This window comes from Thalassophryne amazonica, chromosome 4 (genome assembly GCF_902500255.1).
Source record: "Thalassophryne amazonica chromosome 4, fThaAma1.1, whole genome shotgun sequence".
Taxonomy (NCBI): Eukaryota; Metazoa; Chordata; class Actinopteri; order Batrachoidiformes; family Batrachoididae; genus Thalassophryne; species Thalassophryne amazonica.
The window spans coordinates 135,549,047-135,568,901 of record NC_047106.1 but is presented as its reverse complement, the minus strand read 5'-3'; the positions used below and the strand labels follow the sequence as shown (position 1 = coordinate 135,568,901).

At 45.1% G+C, this 19,855-nt stretch overlaps 1 protein-coding gene across 1 annotated transcript in view; it reads left to right on the top strand.

Moving 5' to 3' along the window:
* Positions 1 to 14,500: 14,500 nt before the first annotated feature.
* LOC117508803 (zinc finger protein 350-like) overlaps positions 14,501 to 19,855 on the top strand; it is a 44,588-nt gene continuing 39,233 nt past the window's right edge. The window contains exons 1-2 of the mRNA XM_034168634.1: positions 14,501 to 14,577; positions 18,652 to 18,875. Of these exons, the coding sequence (XP_034024525.1) occupies positions 18,665 to 18,875 (211 nt within the window). The 5' untranslated portion in view covers positions 14,501 to 14,577; positions 18,652 to 18,664. The remainder of the gene's footprint in view (positions 14,578 to 18,651; positions 18,876 to 19,855) is intronic.

The window sequence follows — 19,855 nt, the reverse complement described above, 5'->3', positions numbered from 1 at the left end:
GCTTTACTTCTGCACTCTCCTTTTCAATCACACAGGTTTTTGGTTAAGATGTGAGTTATGTTGTTTTGTGTGCTCAATAAGTTCATTCATTCAGGTTCACGTTGAGGGACTTGACGATCAGGATGGAGCATCTGTTACAGCTTTAAATATCACTATGGAGGAACCCAATGCCATGGAGATCAAATTGGAAGAGCAATCTTACACCAAAGAAAATTCAAGTGAAAGTAGTTCTGTCTGTCAGGATGAGGTCCGAGTCCCACAAGATGCCAAGTACAGTCTATTATCTGATGCTGATGGTGCAGCAGCTGTAAAGGTAGTTCAACCTGTCAGACACAGATCCAGGGCTGAGATGCTTCACAGTCAAATTGACAATGGAGGACTGGAATATGATTCAGCCTCACTCCGGTTCCAATCAACTTTAAAAAAAAAAAAAATGTACAGACACTCTGTATAAAGCTTTCCGACATGTCAATGCATGCTGCACTTTGGTATTCAAATACCATCATCTGAAATGGAAGAACAGTAGGAAGATGTCATGCCCTTACCTTTCTATGAAAGCCATGTGCTCTTTTTCTAAATGTACAGCAATTTACCACTTTTCACTACAAAATAAGCCAAAAAGTCAAGTAAAAATGTCATTTTTGAAGTCACCAGAATTGGGATTGTACAGCATCCCAAAGGTGAGTTACGGTCACGGCCTGCAAGATACTGGAGATGGGGGATCATTGCTAGAAAACTCCACCAGGGACTGAGTAACGTATATTATGAAAGACTGGCAAAGACACCTACAAAAGAGCTTATTGCTGGAAATATTACTAGGGTTCTTTCCAAATCAGTTTTGAAGGCAATATCTGCAGAAATAAAGAAAATTGCAAGGTTGCATGATAACATCACGGAGTTAATGCTGACTCAAAAAATAATGAAGGAAATGGACACATTTCCCAGGATATGTCCAGCACCTGCAAGTTGACCCTTTTGCAGTACATCTCTATACAGAGTCAGGATTTGCCATTACAAGAGAACACCTGAGAAAGGCAAATGTCAGCCTTTACCTGGATGCCACTGGTGGTATCGCTGCTCGTCTCCCTGAACAGAAAGAGGATGCTTTATTATGCCCTCTGTCTTGGGGGTGAAGGTAGGGACAAGCCACCGATACCAGTAAGTGAAATGCTTACAAATGACCATACAATGCCAAACTTTACCTTCTGGCTATTGAAGTGGTGCAATAAACTATCCAGACTCACAGCACATTGTGTGAAAAAAGTGGAGACAAACTACAGTTGGGCCCTTATTCAGAGTGTGTTGCTTGCATTTAATAAACAGGACATTCTGTCATACATCAGACAAACACATCGCATCACTCAGCAAACCTTCACCAAAGAAGAGCTGAAGAGAGTAACAGTGCTTCAATTGTGCTCAGCTGACATTTTGAAGGCAGTGTCAAACTGTTTTGAGAGTAAAACACAAGACAAAGGCTTGAGAGAGTTTGCAACCCATTGTGCAGCTCTCGTGATCAACTGCACTTCACTGGACCATGCACTACACATCTATAGCCACATGTGCACTGTCTTTGGAACCAATCATGCCACAACAAAGGTTTCTGGCAGCGTTCAGATTTTATCCGATCATATTCGCAAACTCAGCCCAGGACTTTCTGACCACACTGACAGTTCTTTATCAGCAAAACCACTGGAAAATCAGAAAACCCAGCAATCAATGTCCATTTTGACAGGATCTCCATATTCTGTCCTTTTTTCTGATGTTCGTCACAAAGCAGAAGAGGGTGAAGATAAAGATGATGGGAAAGACTCTGACAGCACATATCATTGCCCTGGTATTCTAGATGTCCTGTCAAAAGACTATCTTGCATTGTTCCCATTGTGGTCTTGGATAATGCTTGGAGATTTATCTAGATATGCATCTGATATATCTGTGCAAATCCAGAGCAAACCTACTACTACAAGGAGCACCAATTGCTACGTTGAGAACTGGTTTGGGATTTAAAAAAAAATATCCTCAATAAGGAGCGTTTATGACCAGCATCTTTTCTGCGTAGGTTGTTTACCTCTTTAAAAGGACGGTACAGGGAACACATTCTCCAGCATGCTCTTCCAGAGTACATTCTGGAAAGGCATCTTAAAATAAGGGAAGGAAAAATTCAACACTTGCAAGAGCAATGGAAGAAAGAACAGATGAAGCAAGGTCATGAAAAACAAAATACTTTGATGCCCCTCTCAAAGTACCTTCTCCCAAAGCCCCAAAGAAAAAGTGTATGTTGGGAAAGTGTCGGTACACGCACCCACAACAGGGGGCGCAAAGGAACGGACAATGGAGTAGGTCAAATAACACTTTACTGTTGTGAATGTGCACAACAAATACAACAGATTACAACAATAGATCAGAATCAATTCACAAAGGTGTCGTGTGGGCAGGCTCGAAGATAGGAGACACCTGTCCAAAGCAGAACCGGAACCACACGATTTCCTCTGCCACCAGACCCCGGGAATACTGGAGCCGCCAAGTCCCGAATTCCCAGGTGGCCACTGCCTCCGCGTGTCGGACCTGGTACTGCTGGCGAGGAACAAAAACACAATTAAAGGTGGGCGCGTTTGCACCCAGTAATCCGCACGGCAGGAAAGCTACCTCCACCTCTCGTTGGAAAAAGGTCTGTTATCACTCACAAAAATCACAAAAGGTTACTGTCAAGCAGTCAGCTGAGAATATTACCTTCCAGGTAGAACGATATCTCGGCAAAGAGGTGGAGATGACGTCTTGCTGATATACCGATGCAGATCAGATGAGTGGTGACAGCTGTCACAGGTGATGAGTGTCAGCTGTCACCCCGGCTGCTCCTGTGAGGCGGCAGCGCCCTCTGGTGCCTGGAGCCAGCACTCCAGGCAGGGTGCCCTCTGGTGGTGGTGGGCCAGCAGTACCTCCTCTTCAGCAGCCCACACAACAGGACCCCCCCCCTCAACGGGCGCCTCCTGGCGCCCGACCAGGCTTGTCCGGGTGGCGGCGGTAGAAATCGGCCAGGAGGGCCGGGTCCAGAATGAAGCTCCTCTTCACCCAGGAGCGTTCTTCAGGTCCGTACCCCTCCCAGTCCACCAAATACTGGAAGCCCCGGCCCATCCTACGGACATCCAAAAGCCGGCACACAGTCCAAGCCGGCTCGCCATCGATGATCCGGGCAGGAGGCGGTGCCGGACCCGGAGTACAGAGGGGTGAGGTGTGATGTGGTTTGATTCGGGACACGTGAAATACAGGATGGATCCGCAGTGAGGCTTCAGCTGCCGGCCTCACTGCGGCTGGACTGATGACCTTCTGGATTTTGAAGGGACCGATGTAACGGTCCTGTAACTTGGGGGAGTCCACTTTGAGGGGGATGTCCTTTGTCGACAACCACACCTCCTGCCCTGGCCGATACGCAGGGGCCGGGGTCCGCCGACGGTCTGCATGGGCCTTTGACCTCATCCGGGCCCTCAGCAAGGCAGAACGGGCGGCACGCCACACCCGACGGCACTTCCGTAGGTGGGCCTGGACCGAGGGCACACCGACCTCTCCCTCAACCACTGGAAACAAAGGCGGTTGGTACCCCAGACATACCTCGAAAGGGGAGAGGCCGGTGGCTGACGACACCTGGCTGTTATGGGCATACTCGATCCAGGCCAGATGGGTACTCCAGGCCGCCGGGTGCGCGGCTGTCACGCAACGCAGGGCCTGCTCCATCTCCTGATTGGCCCGTTCTGCTTGCCCGTTGGTCTGGGGATGGTACCCGGATGAGAGACTCACCGTGGCCCCCAGTTCCCTGCAGAAGCTCCTCCAGACGTGGGAGGAGAACTGGGGACCGCGATCTGAGACAATGTCTGTTGGGATCCCATGCAGCCGGACGACGTGGTGAACCAGGAGGTCCGCTGTCTCCTGGGCCGTCGGGAGCTTCGGGAGGGCCACGAAGTGGGCCGCCTTGGAGAATCGGTCCACTATCGTGAGGATGGTGGTGTTGCCCTGGGACGGCGGGAGACCCGTGACAAAATCCAGGCCGATGTGGGACCAGGGGCGATGGGGCACGGGCAGCGGCTGAAGCAGACCCGAAGCCCTACGATGGTCAGCCTTGCCCCTGGCGCAGGTGGTGCAGGCCTGGATATAATCCCGGACGTCGGCCTCTAGGGACGCCCACCAGAAGCGCTGCCGGACAACTGCCACGGTTCTTCGCACCCCTGGATGACAGGAGAGCTTAGAGCCGTGACAGAAGTCCAGGACTGCAGCCCTAGCTTCTGGTGGGACGTAAAGTCTGTTCTTCGGCCCAGTTCCGGGGTCCGGGCTACGTGCCAGGGCCTCCCGGACGGTTCTCTCTACGTCCCAGGTGAGGGTGGCCACGATAGTGGACTCCGGGATGATGGGTTCCGGTGGATCCGACAACTCCGTTTTGACGTCATCTTCATGTACCCGGGACAAGGCATCCGATCTCTGGTTCTTGGTCCCGGGACGGTAGGTGATCCGGAAGTCAAAACGGCCGAAGAACAGTGACCAGCGGGCTTGCCTGGGGTTCAGCCGCTTGGCGGTCCTGATATACTCCAGGTTCCGGTGGTCAGTGAAAACCGTGAATGGCACGGATGTTCCCTCCAACAGATGTCTCCACTCTTCAAGAGCCTCTTTCACCGCAAGGAGTTCTCGATTGCCGACGTCATAGTTCCGTTCGGCCGGGGTCAACCTGCGGGAAAAATAGGCACACGGGTGAAGGACCTTATCGGTCTTCCCGCTCTGGGAAAGCACAGCTCCTATCCCTGAGTCCGAGGCGTCCACTTCAACCACTAACTGGCGACTAGGATCGGGCTGCACCAGAACGGGTGCAGACGAGAAGCGCCGTTTCAACTCCTTGAACGCGGCATCGCAACGATCCGACCAGGTGAAGGGAACTTTTGGTGAGGTCAGGGCTGTCAGGGGGCTAACTACCTGACTGTAGCCCTTAATGAACCTCCTGTAGAAATTAGCAAAGCCGAGGAACTGTTGCAGCTTCCTACGGCTAGTGGGTTGGGGCCAGTCTCTCACCGCCGCAACCTTGGCCGGATCAGGAGCGACGGAGTTGGGGGAGATGATAAACCCCAGGAAGGACAAAGAGGTGTGGTGGAACTCACACTTCTCGCCCTTCACAAACAGCCGGTTCTCCAACAACCGCTGCAGGACCTGACGTACATGCCGGACATGAGTCTCAGGATCTGGAGAAAAGATGAGTATATCGTCTAGATATACGAAGACGAATCGGTGCAGGAAATCCCGCAAGACATCATTGACTAATGCTTGGAACGTCGCGGGGGCGTTGGTGAGGCCGAACGGCATAACCAGGTACTCAAAGTGACCTAATGGGGTGTTGAATGCCCTCTTCCATTCGTCTCCCTTCCGGATCCGAACCAGGTGATACGCATTTCTAAGATCCAGTTTAGTAAAGATTTTGGCTCCATGCAGGGGGGTGAACACGGAATCTAATAATGGCAACGGGTATCGGTTGCGAACCGTAATCTCATTCAGCCCCCTGTAATCAATACATGGACGAAGTCCGCCGTCTTTCTTGCCCACAAAAAAGAAACCTGCCCCCATCGGGGAGGTGGAGTTCCGGATCAGCCCGGCAGCTAATGAGTCCCGGATGTAGGTCTCCATTGATTCGCGCTCAGGTCGTGAGAGGTTGTACAGCCTGCTGGACGGGAACTCAGCGCCCGGAACCAAATCAATGGCACAATCGTACGGACGGTGCGGGGGAAGGGTGAGTGCCAGGTCCTTGCTGAAGATGTCAGCAAGATCATGGTACTCAACCGGCACCGCCGTCAGATTGGGCGGGACTTTGACCTCCTCCTTAGCCTGGGAACCGGGAGGAACCGAGGATCCTAAACACACCCGATGGCAGGTTTCGCTCCACTGAACCACCACCCCAGACGGCCAATCGATCCGGGGATTGAGCTTTAACATCCATGGGATGCCCAAAATCACGCGGGAGGTGGCAGGAGTTACAAAAAACTCAATCTCCTCCCGGTGGTTTCCAAACACCACCAGAGTTACTGGTGGTGGTGTCTTGTGTGTGAGTAAAGGGAGGAGGGTGCCATCTAGTGCCCGCACCTGCAATGGCGTAGGAAGCGCCACCAGAGGGAGCCCTACCTCCTTTGCCCATCTGCTGTCTAGCAGATTCCCTTCTGACCCCGTGTCCACCAGTGCTCGGGCTTGAAGGGTTAAATCCCCGCTCAGGATTGTGACTGGGAGTCGTGTGGCAATTTGTGTGTGTCTCACTTGAATGTCTTGACCCCCCCTTAGCCCAGTCTCTAAGGGCGAGTGTTGACGTTTTGGCCGTTTGGGGCAGTCTCTGTGTGCTCTGTTGAGCTGCAGAGAAAACACTCTCCACGGATCAGCCTCCCCATTTTGGCCCTGTGCGTTTCCCTAACAACGTCACCAGGGGGAGCTGTTGCCCCACAAAGCGCTGCGGCTGTGGAGCGTGGGGAGGGCGGCCCCTTTTCGAACCCGGAAGGGAGAGGGGCGGCGCGTATCCGGTCAAGTCCTTCGCCTCGCTCCCGACGGCGTTCCTCTAACCGATTGTCTAACCGTATAACGAGATCAATAAGCCCGTCTAAATCCCGCGGTTCGTCCTTGGCCACCAGGAGCTCCTTCAGGACCAACGACAGTCCGTTTACGAAGGCGGCGCGGAGGGCAGTGTTATTCCAGCCGGACCTCGCAGCCGCGATGCGGAAGTCGACTGCATAAACAGCTGCGCTCCGGCGCCCCTGTCTCATTGACAGCAGCACGGCTCAAGCGGTCTCTCCTCTATTTGGGTGATCGAACACTGTTCTGAACTCCCTCACAAACCCATCATATATCAGAAGGAGCCGTGAATTTTGCTCCCAAAGCGCTGTAGCCCAAGCGCGTGCCTTGCCGCGAAGCAGATTAATGACATAAGCTATCTTACTAGCATCAGTTGCGTACATGACGGGACGTTGTGCGAAGACGAGCGAACACTGCATAAGAAAGTCCGCGCACGTCTCCACACAACCTCCGTACGGCTCTGGAGGGCTTATGTATGCTTCAGGGGAAGGTGGGAGGGGTCGTTGAACGACCTATGGAACGTCACTGTTACGCACAGGATCGACAGGAGGGAGAGCCGCAGCAGCGCCCTGAGGGCGCGCTTCCACCTGCGCGGCGAGAGCCTCCACCCTGCGGTTAAGGAGGACGTTCTGCTCGGTCATTAAATCCAACCGAGCCGTGAAAGCGGTGAGGATCCGCTGCAACTCACCGATCATTCCTCCTGCGGACGCCTGTGCGCCCTGTTCTTCCATTGGCCGTTCAACAGCCGGTTGACGCCCCTCGGGATCCATGACGCTGGCCGAGATATCCTGTTGGGAAAGTGTCGGTACACGGACCCACAACAGGGGGCGCAAAGGAACGGACAATGGAATAGGTCAAATAACAACACTTTACTGTTGTGAATGTGCACAACAAATACAACAGATTACAACAATAGATCAGAATCAATTCACAAAGGTGTCGTGTGGGCAGGCTCGAAGATAGGAGACACCTGTCCAAAGCAGAACCGGAACCACACGATTTCCTCTGCCACCAGACCCCGGGAATACTGGAGCCGCCAAGTCCCGAATTCCCAGGTGGCCACTGCCTCCGCGTGTCGGACCTGGTACTGCTGGCGAGGAACAAAAACACAATTAAAGGTGGGCGCGTTTGCACCCAGTAATCCGCACGGCAGGAAAGCTACCTCCACCTCTCGTTGGAAAAAGGTCTGTTATCACTCACAAAAATCACAAAAGGTTACTGTCAAGCAGTCAGCTGAGAATATTACCTTCCAGGTAGAACGATATCTCGGCAAAGAGGTGGAGATGACGTCTTGCTGATATACCGATGCTGATCAGATGAGTGGTGACAGCTGTCACAGGTGATGAGTGTCAGCTGTCACCCCGGCTGCTCCTGTGAGGGGGCAGCGCCCTCTGGTGCCTGGAGCCCGCACTCCAGGCAGGGTGCCCTCTGGTGGTGGTGGGCCAGCAGTACCTCCTCTTCAGCAGCCCACACAACAGTGTAAAGGTATATCAGATACAAAATACATTGCATTGTCTTAGTTGTTGAAGAAATCCATGATGTTTAATTATTATTGCTATTTTTCAGATTCTAAAATGAAGACCCAAACCAACACAGCCGCTTCACACGGAGAGTACTGCCACAATCCTCGTCCAGGTCAGTAATGAGTGAGGTGGCATTTTAACAATTCTGCAGATGAAAAATGGGAAGCCAGTAAACCCATTTTTAAAAAGCAAAATCAAATGTGAATATGCATCAAGATTTTTCCAGTAGTTTCTATTTTTTTTTTAATTTTCAGTCCATAACACTCAACTAATAACTGATAACAGGAAGTTCAGTTACCAGACATTTTAAACATTTAGATCTCAGTGTAATTGCTGTTGAATTTCAATTTAACCATAATAACAATAAAAAAAAAAAAACAAAGTTACCAGTTTTTATGTTTGCATGTGATTACAGAACAATTAATGTTTCAGTTTTGTCTCTTCAGAAACACAGGCAAAATTACACTTAACCGATAGGAGATAACCAAAATAAATCACAGTGTCTAAATATGCTTTCAGTTGAAGACCCAAACCGAGAAGTGGTCACACAAACTCAACATACAGGTATGTCTGTCTTATTTCATGCAAGTGTATTTCTTCCAATCTCCTGTCTCCCTTTCTATTGTATTGTTTCATTTTCTTGCTTGTACATTCTGCTTAATTGCTTTGCCGGGGGTGAATACCATCTAATTAATAAAGATCTTATACCTTATGTAAACCAAATCCATTTTGTTTTCCAATGTGCTGAAGTTGGATATTGTACATGTTACAGACATTGTCAAGGGTGCAGAAGCTGGTCTTGAATGGGTGAGGGCTCAAAAGCACACCTTTCATGGAAATGTGGAAGAACCTCAGTACTTCATGCTTGAAGTACTGCAGCAACCATCAGCTGACCCATCCAAACAATGGTGACATCCATAATGCTATGGATTACTTTGTTTTCAAAAAGGTCTATGACGTTTTCCTCCAGAATATGAGAGACAAACAAAAGTATAAAGTGTCAGCAGCTTTCAATAACCCGCGAGGGTAAGTGGGTGTATTTTATCCTTCTTTTTAATTCTTTTATCCTTTTATCCTTCTTTTTCTGTAATAATCAAGGCTGGGATGCAAATACATTAAAGATGTCGTCTTCCACAAGCATTAGCAAACCACTGCTTTTTAAAAGGTTCTATAACAATATGTAAGTTGCGTATATATTGTAAATGGACTACATTTATTTAGCACTTTTACATCTGCACCAGAAGCTCCAATAGCTTTACAATGATGCCTCACATTCACACAGTCACACTTACACACCAATGTCAGGGTGCTACCGTGCAAGGCGCTCACTATACACCGGGAGCAACTTGGGGATTGAGGACCTTGTCCAAAGGCCCTTAGTGATTTTTCAGTCTGGCTGGGATTTGAACCGAGGATCCTCCGATCTGAAGCCCAGCACTTAACCACTAGACCATCACCTCCCCCCTCACTGTATTCCCCCTATATTCTTGTGGAATTTACTGTTTTGTTGTTTTTATGTCTATATTTCCATTGTTGCATTTCCCAGCATGTTACACAGAAACTGTAATGCTGCTTACTAACATTTGTGATATGTCTGGAAATAGAAGCATAGGCAAACGTATGGGGGATGGGAGTGTGCCAGCAAACCAGCTTCTAGAGCAACAAGACGAGACAGAGCCCGCATGTCATTTGGACGCACAACAGGTGCTGCAGACTGAAGGAGACAGATACTAGTATATCTACAACAATGAAAACAGAATTAAAGTGACAGCAAAAATGATGCAGGCATTACAAATTTAGAGTCAAACAAGTCTAAACTCTTGTCACAACCAAAAACAGCTATACACATATTGCTTTTACAAACACCACAAATATTATTTGAATCCAGAATCATTTCCACTATCAATTGTTCTTGGTTTCTAGAATTAAATGTCTAGCTTTGTCTTACTTCTGAAGAGTTTGCCTCACTCCCAAAACACTAACAATAGCAATATATACTTCAATCTAACCTTGAGCAAATGAGCGTACCCTCTTATGTTATAATGTACTTGAGTTGTTGTTGTCCATTTGGCTGCTCCCAGTCTTGTTCGGGGTCACCACAACGGATACAGCCAGATGCTCATTTGGCACAAGTTTTACGCCCGATGCCCTTCCTGACGCAACTCCAGTTTTACCTGGAGAAACATCACAGCTGCTGGTGTACCGAAGAGTTCTCCCATCCAAGTACTAACCAGGCCCCGCACTGCTTAGCTACTGAGATCTGATGGTATCAGACTGACACAGAGCAGATCAGCTACAATATAATGTCCTTGAGTAAGTCCATGAAATGTAACCTTTACTATCATGAACTTGATTTGTTTTCCCATGTCCCATCTGAAAAATTCTAATGCTGCATATATGATATACATTCCACACATGCATTAATTCAGTGACCTGTACTGAACTGTTTGGGCTTTTCTGTCAGGTGCAAAAGCTATGGAACAAGACTTCCTCTGAAGAAATTGTAGCGGTGCTTGTCACTCTAGACAGGAAGCGAGCAGTCCTCCGTCTATCTGAATTCCAAACACTGGCCCAGGCTGAGTGGCTTGTTGGAGAGGTGAGGACAATACTAATATTTAAAGTGCACTTGTCTGATACAGTAACATGACGGAACATGAATCATTTGCACATTTAGTCTCCACATCCCCCCTTTTACACATACAAATACAGCAGAAGGACTACACTGTCCACTATTTACTGTTTCTGTTCAAATTTCTTGCAGTCAAATGGTTCTTTTTAATATTAATATTTAATTGTCATATATCCGCTACCTGAATTGCACTGTTCCTGTTGTGTGGGCCACTGAAGAGGAGGTACTGTTGGCCCACCACCACAAGATGGCGCCCTGCTTGAAGTGCGGGCTTCAAGCACGAGAGGGCGTCGGCTTTGCTGGAGGTGACAGCTGTCATCAATCAACACAAGCTGTCACCCATCACCACCACTACAAAGACCGGACTGCAACTCCACCTCCTCGCCGAGAAATCAACTACCATTCAGGTAGTTTCTCTGCTGACTGACACTGTGTGTGTTTAACTTGAACTTCTATTTGCAGCCGTTTTCCTGGAGTGTTTCCTTATCTGGAGGATTGGCGTTTGGTGTGACAGCGACGGCTTCGCCTCACACCCCAACTCAGATAAGTGGTTGACCAGGAGCTGCACGAGTGTGTGTGATTGGAGGTGGAGGTTTTCCCTCCTTTACTTAATACAGACTGTGGGATTACTGAGTGTGCGAACTCACTCTCATCTGGACTGTCTCTGTTCTCTGCCAGCAGTACCGGGTCTGACTGCTGAAGACAGCGGCCACCTGGGGCGCAGGGCTTGGCGGCTCCGGTGTTCTTCAGCTCCGTTGGTGGTGGAAGCTGTGTGGGATCCGGCTCTTCTCTCTCCAGGCGTCTTCTATCGTCGAGCCTGCCCACACGTCACCTGGTGTATGATTGACAGTCCACCATATTGTTATTGTCTGTACGTTGTTGTGCGATTCACAACATTAAATTGTTACTTTTTGGCTTATCCATTGTCCGTTCATTAACGCCCCCTGTTGTGGGTCTGTGTCACGTCACTTTCACAACAGTTCCTTCTAGTCATTCATTCTTTCATTCCTGAATTGCAGAGGCATGAGCAATTGCCATATCATCTGTCAAACTTAAGTTTGTACCTACCATATTTCCTTAACCTTTTTATTTCTTTAAGCCCTATACTGTACTTGCTGATAATACTAACAAATACCTTCCCCTGAGAATGAATGAAGTACTACCACATGGTATCGAATGTAGTATTTTTATTTTTTGACAGGCAGTGGAGTTCTACCTATTGTTGAGTATTAAAAAATACTCAAAGAACCATCTGCTTCCCTTGAACAATTACACCGTTCAAGTCATTCATCTGAAACTGTTGATATCATTAATGGAACTCCTCAAGGGTCAGTTATCCTCTTCAACATCATGATTAATGATATATCTTTGAAAGTACGTACTCACTTTGGGAAGTCTCTGTTTACAGATGATGGAGCTCTCTGGAAGAGGGGGAGAAATTTGCAGGTTCTTTTCTGTCAAATGCAAAAGGCTCTGGATCAGGTTGTTCAGTGGGCAAATGACTGGGGTTTTAGAATTTCTTCTGCCAAAAGTAAATCTATGATCCTTGGGAATAAAAGGAAAGTACCTGTATTAAATCTTCTGTTGTATGATTGCCCTGTAGAAAGAGTTAACGGATTTAAGTTCCTTGGTCTGTGGGTGGATGAAAGGCTTACATGGAAAGGTCACACAGGAAAAGTTGTAAGTGTGAAAAGGTGATCAACATTATTTGTAGTCTGGCTGGGAGTGACGGGGGTACTGAAAAAGATACCTTGACAATGATCTATTGTGCCATAAGATCCATTTTAGATTATGGTGCCAAATCTGTCCTCTGTATGTTGGACCGGTATGATTGAGAATCTGTGAGGGTGCTTTCAAAACGACTCCTATTCCAGCATTACTTGTCAAAATGAGGGAAACATCTTTGGAAATCAGGAGGAACAAGCTGGGGCTCCATTACTGGGCTAAGCTATGTGGCACTAGCTGTAGCTCTGCTTCAAAGTGCCTTTTAGATAGTTCTTAGGAGTTTTCAGGTAATGGAAAGAAGACAAACTTTTTACAGCATATAAAGCAGTTGGTGGGGGATTTTGGGTTGGAGCATGGGAAAGTGGCTGGGTCTTTTTGGTCCCCTATCCCACCTTGGTTTCTCCCTGAGCCTGCGGTTCTACTGTCTCTCCTTGAAGAAGGGAGAAATAGTCATTGTAAAGATGTGAGGATGCTTTTGGATGAATTTAGTGGATCCACTAAAATTTTCACTGATGGCTCAAGAGATTGTGTTTCTGGGAGAACCTGGATTAGGGTTTTATTGCAGATGAGAAACTTTGTTTCAGTATTCGCTTACCAGACAACATGAAAATTCAGTAAGGTATATCTTGTATATTATATTCCAATACTAAGGTGGTACTATGCTAGAATACTAAGGTATAATTAAATATCTAAAAAAGAAGAGTAAAATAGAAGAGTAGAAAAGAGTAGAGTAGAACCAGGGATGGTAGGTTTTATATAGTAACTTATGTATAAGAAACAGGGTAAAAGTATATTATATTATTTTGTAGGACTGTTATTATACGTAGTTATCATAATATCAGAAAAGTATAGAAAATTATTTGTAGCTAGAAAAAACATTAAAAAAGTAGAAAGTAAGAAAAGCTAGGAATAAGTATATAATATACACAGTATATGGAACATACTTGTACTCGCATATGAAGATTTCCAGGCAGGAATAAATATGTCATATCAAAACTTAACCTAAACAGTCTGCCGGGGTAATGAAACCACCAAGCACAGAACTGGAAGTTAAGTAGCTACATGAAAATTCAGTAAGGTATATCTTATATATTATATTCCAATACTAAGGTGGAACTATGCCAGTATACTAAGGTTTATTTAAATATCTAAAAAGGAGGAGTAAAATAGAAGAGTAGAAAAGAGTAGAGTAGAGCCACTTAGGTGTCCATGTCCATCTTCTCAGCTGAACTTCTGGCGATTCATAGGGCAATAGAATGGATAGAGCATAATAAGCCTCAGTACAGTGTTTCTGTGTAGGCTCTCAGTTGTCCAGGTGCTTTCCATAGTAGAGAAGCTTGAATCTTCGACTGGACTGGGTTGCTTGACGCGAGGACGTTTCGCTTCAAATCGCAGAAGCTTCCTCAGCTAAAATTCTTGCTCTGGTAGTCTGACTTCTGTCTTGACTCTTGTAGAAAAGAAAGAGTCCTTGTCAAAAATAAATATAGATCTGAATGTACAAATGGGTAAGGGAGAGTGCTTTAGTATCTGCAATGAGAAGCTTGAGATTCAATGGCAGCATGAGTGGGACCAAGGAGCGGAAAGGCCGTCAGTATTTTTCCTTGCAACCAACTGTAAGGCGTAAAAAGTGGAAGCGTGTAATTGGGCGGAAGGACAAAGTGATTTTAACTAGGCTGAGATTAGGGAATTGTGGTTTAGCAAGTAGTTTAAAAGTAGATGATTTGTGTGAGTGTGGGGAATTGGAGACTGTGGGTTATGTGCTTTTTTTTCCTGCAAATTGTACTCTTGCAGTAGACATTAGTTGTTTGCAGATCTGTCTGATCTGGGCCTGTCTGTGTTTTCCCTATGAACAGTCCTGGGGTCAGGGGAAAAGTCGGTTTTTATAGAGAGGGCTGTGGTGAAATTCCTTCATTCTTCTGGGTTCTATGAGAGGGTTTAATTAGTGTTTCGCTTTGACCTGTGGAGGGCAGCATTACGCCCTGCGGTGTACAGCCTGCCGGAATTTCAGAAGAAGAAGAAGAAAAAGACGACGACGACGACGACGACGAAGAAGAAAAAAAAAATAACAGCTAGCGAGCGGCACACTGAAATTTCTTCTTGGAACAAAGTAAACTTCACTCTGTAAGTATATTTCTTAAAGAGCTCGAAAACACGACGGTAAACTGGAAGAAGAAGAAAAAACGAAGTTAGTGTAAAGCGTCCAATAGCTGGTAAGATTGTAAAAACCAGCGGCTAACTGCTGCTAATGATGTGCTACGAGTTGTATCAGGTCAACTTGGTCAAGTCGTCGTCGCACTTTTCAAATTGGCAATCGGATTCGGTGTGTTACGCCGCGCGGTTTTATTTGTTTGCTTGATGTCGATTTGAACTGGTAAATTATTTTAAAGTCAGTTAGCGTGGGTGCTGGTCATAAGGTCCACAAGGCGAAAAGGCCCACATACCAAAACATCCACATATATTTGCCAAAACGTCCACAGTTTACTGGTACTACAATAAATATAATATTATTGTATGTATTTGTTAAATTATTTATTACCTTATCACATAAGGCATGTAGAAATTATAGCATTTTGAGAAAATAGTGACCTGTGGAAATACATGAAATAAAACGGACAACCATTATTTTCAGCCAAAATTCCTCATTTTAACACATCTCATGTGCACGTTTTGGCTTAAATCTGTGGACGTTTTGGTGTATTTGTGGGCATTTTGGCATTTCGACGTTTTGGTTGTGGACGTTATGACTAGAAAGACTTCAGTAGCAGGCCAATGCTTGTTTACTGTGGCGTTATCTCGCGCGGTAATGGTTCCATCTGCAGTCGTTCCTATGCTTGCTTTGCTTTATTACAGTTGGTTGGTAGCCTAGCTGTATGGTCCTATTTTTATGTCCTGTGACTTGCTTTCTTTTCCAGATGTGTCTTGCATACCACTGCGTTCCTCGTGTCACTACTGCACTCTTTGAACAGTGTTGCGTTACTACTGTGTACATCCACTCTTCTGCATTGCAGTGCATGACATTCTTGGGTACTGTCAATGTTTACCTCATGTCGGAGTATTCTAACTTGGGTTAAATATTGTTGATTGAAAATCAAAGTCACTGTGTCAGCATTCACAAAATATCTATTACATTTTCAGACCCTGGTCTTCCTAGTCAAACTTTATGAGTAAACATTAATATTAATGTAAATGAGAATTGCATTCTTATGGACCCTCTGGAAAAACACTCCTGTCCCACCAATGAAAGAGATTAGTGCTGTTGCAAAATCCAGAAAAAAAGTCAGACATGAACCCAGAAGAATATCCAGAGTACTTGAAGAAAGATTCACAAAAGAGATGAAACAGCTATACTCCAGTCTTCTTGCTGTCAGATGCCCAGCATGTTGAGAAGGGGAGAAAGTAGGGATGGCTTGCTCGTAAGGGCAATTTGGGTGAGACACTTCCAAATGGGAAAAGAGGAATTTGTTTCTGTCTGAGTCTACCCCTGTTACAGTGGTTATGTGTTCCAGACCATTTGATCTTCCTCTGAATGACATTGCCCAGTGAGCTCCCGCCCATTCTGGTGCAATTTCAGTCACTCTTACAGACTCGTGTAAAATCAATATTTTTCACAAAACTAGACCTTCAATGGAATCTTTTCAGGTTCCAGGTTTGCACAGCACATTATGTGTTTACATCATATGCAACTGTGAAGAGCGCGAGCTGTGGCGTCCATTGGTGCTGCATTCAGAAACCCTGAGAAGCTCATTTTTTATTTTTTTAAACGGCGGCAAGAAAATCAAGAGAGCAGCGCACCCACAGTGCATGGGTTAGTTTATGTGGTTAACAGCCTCGTTAATGTTTCCTCCTGCTTACCAAGGCATAGAGGTAAAGCACACGTTAAATACTTCTCATACCAGAGTTAAGTTGCTTTAATAACTGCCACTGTCATAACTGTCATTATCTCAAATGTGGGAGTTTGTTCATTTACCAACGCCTTTGGCTTTAACAATCAGTAATTAACAGCTTCACGGGCTCCCACAGGCTTAAAACAATTTTAAAATGTTTGATTCATGATGCCTTTCTTCCAGATTTTAATGTTCAGTGGACAGATTTAAAAAATAAACAGGAGTGATATTTGACAGCTGTTTGAGGTTTGATCAACAGATAAACGCTGTTGTCAAAGCAAGGTTTTTCCAGCTTCGTCTTTTGGCTAAAGTAAAGCACTTCCTCAGTAGATGTAATCTTGAGACAGCCATTCATACTTTCATCAGGTCTAGACTTGATAATTGTAATGCACTTTATGCTGGCATTAACCAGTCTTCTCTTCCATGCCTCCAGTTGGTTCAGAATAGTGATGGGATGAACAACACTGGTGCGTCAACACTGTGCCGAGCACACAAGAGTGAAACCCCGTATCGGTGCGCGTATCGCTTTAAGAAAAAATCACGTGACCGATACAGGAACTGTGTCGTTCGGCTGCGCCGTGCCAAATTGTGTTTATAAGGAAACAAACTATCGACATGTTGCGGATTTGTTGGATGGAGTTTTGCTGTTGGAGTTTTTCTTGCCCTCACCTTGTTCCACTGACTTCATGGATCGTTCAAAGACATTTCCCCAGTCTGGAATAATTTTGATCTTTTGACGCCAAATAAGAAATCTTTTTCTCCTTTGGGCATTGTTTACTGTTATTTTTCCAATTAGATATGTTTGTACTATTTTCAGTCTTTTATTTCGTATGCTTTAACACTTAAGTTATCACATTTCCATACATAAGTTACAAATTTTAACTCTGAATTTTATTAGACAAATTTGCTATATTTTACAAACCAACTCAGCTTAGCATTTACACAAACAAGGTTTTAAGCAAATTTTAAACTCTTCTCATGAACAGCTTAACTCGACACACAAATTGAGCACATAAAATTTTGCAATGATGAGATCATATTTTAAATAGAGGACTGGCGATTAACCATTTCACAGGCTGATGTTGCATTTGCAGCACGGTAACTTTTCCATCTTATTTACCTGCAATGATTTTATAACTACTGCAGGGGTCACTATTGAGTGACCAACACAGTGTCAACACAGTGCATACACAGTTTGTATAGTGTGTCAATACACTCCTTGAGGTATCATCATCCCATCACTAGTTCAGAATGCTGCTGCTCGTCTTTTAACAAACACTTTTAGACGTGAGAATATTACACCTGTCTTGTACTCACTCCACTGGCTTCCACTTTGTTTTAGAACTGATTTTAATGTTTGTTTTAAAGCTATTTATGACTTTACACCTCCTTACCTGTCTGAAATTTTAACTCTGCGCTGTTATAGTAGGACATTACGGGTATCTGGCCAGTTTATTTAGATGTTCCGAGGTCAAAATACAAACTCTGGGGCAATCGTGCTTTTGCGGTAGTTGGCCCCAGACTGTGGAATAAGCTAACTCTTGACTTACCCCCTATTCCTGACCTAGCACTTTTTAAAATCTAAATTAAAGACTTATTTATTTAAGATGGCTTTTAGCACCTAGTGAAGAGGTGACATGTTCTTTTTTTACTTTGTTGCATGTGTGTTTTATTATTATTATTATTATTTTTTTTTATGAATAGATCTGTGTTTTACTGTAAAGCACCTTGGACACCATCTGGCTGCTGTAAAGCACTTTATAAATAAATGTTATAGGCTTCTCTGGCTGTGAATGGAGAAATGCAGCAGAGATTGTCATTCGCTCAGGTACAGATAGAAACAAAAGACAAAAATTTCCTGTATATTTGTATTGTCAACTGTGTTGGTAGCATGGCCCAAGCAGAGGGTCACCCCTTTGAGTCTGGTCTGCTTGAGGTTTCTTCCTTAAATCATCAGAGGGAGTTTTTCCTTACCACTGTCGCCTGTGTGCTTGCTCTAGGGGTTGGTAAGGTTAGACCTTACTTGTGTGAAGCACCTTGAGGCAACTTTGTTGTGATTTGGCGCTATATAAAAAAATTGATTGATTGATTGATTGCTATAAATGAAAATAAATTGAAATTGAATTGAAAAAGTGTATTAAAAAACACACCAACAAAAAAGCCCCCCCCCCCCCCCCCCCCCAAAAAAAAAACAGCTTGGACGCTACACCATATAGAGAGATAGCATTAAATCAAACCCTGATCTCTTACTTGATTCATTGATTCAGTGACTCACTTGGTTCATGATTCTTTCTTTTGTGTGTTTTTAAAGGCTTTCTACAAACATGTCTAAAGTCCAACAGCTGAGGGATAAGTTGAGACTCCGGCTCACAGCTGATGACAAAGAAATATTTGAGTTGTTTGAAGGAGTGGTCTCAGAATATGAAGGCGTGATCGCAGACTATGAAGAAGAAATTTGTTCTTTAAAAGAAGAGAACAAAGGATGGAAAGAGCTGGCTACAGTTTTTAATCCTCAAGTTTGCTTATACAGAGCAGGTTTGTTCACTAACCTTTTGTTTTTCTTGTATTACTGATAACTTATATTTTTATAACTGCCAAATATTTTCCATAATCAGATATTCTACCAATAATTTTGTGAATACTCATGCAACAGGATGAGAAAGGTTTTATAAAAAAAGATATGTAATGTTTATAATGTAAAAACTCTCAATCATTTATTGCTCCAAGAAAGTGAAGTTACCATCCTTGATTTTGTCATGTTTTTGTCCCAGCTCAGCAGGGAATCTGAATTCAGACATGAGCAAAGCTAACTGAAAGGATTATGATTGCAGCAGTTTGTGTAGTACGACACATAGAGTCCTAGACCCTTATCTCCTTCATGCTACGGTATCCGGGGATAATCACCAGCATCAAAGGGTCTTGATGGCCTGTGTAGGCCTTAGTTATATCAGTCATAACACAGATGAGATGTTTAGACCCTGTGTCAGACATTGTTGTACATGCACGATCTGCCTCAGTGTGACCAGTTTTATATTTGCTACTCTCACCTTGTGCAACGCGCGTTACACCCTCTTGTGGACGTGCACACATCTGTCAGTCATGAATGATATGTACATTTATTCAGCAATTTCAGCAGATGCTCTCCCTCCCTGCCCCACCAGCAAAGGTGTACGTGATCAGTTGCCCCGATAAATTGGTCACAAGCAGTCTTGTTGCTGTAACACCCCTGTCACTTCTTGACAATTTAGCCAGTGTATGCTAACAGTATTAAAAACAGTGGCATACACAGATGTACAGCTAATAGATTATGGGTATGTTTTGTATAAGGTAAGAGCACGTTGAACCATGCTGATAAACGTCGTAATACAGCAAGTACATCAAAAAAATTTGGGCATGCACAATATTTTCGACGCATGCCAGTGTATGACTCAGTTGTTGTCACAAGTTTCTTGTGCATTACTCATAAGTCAAAATGCGTCCACTGACGCTGTCCCTTGATTGGCTGAAAGCTGCAG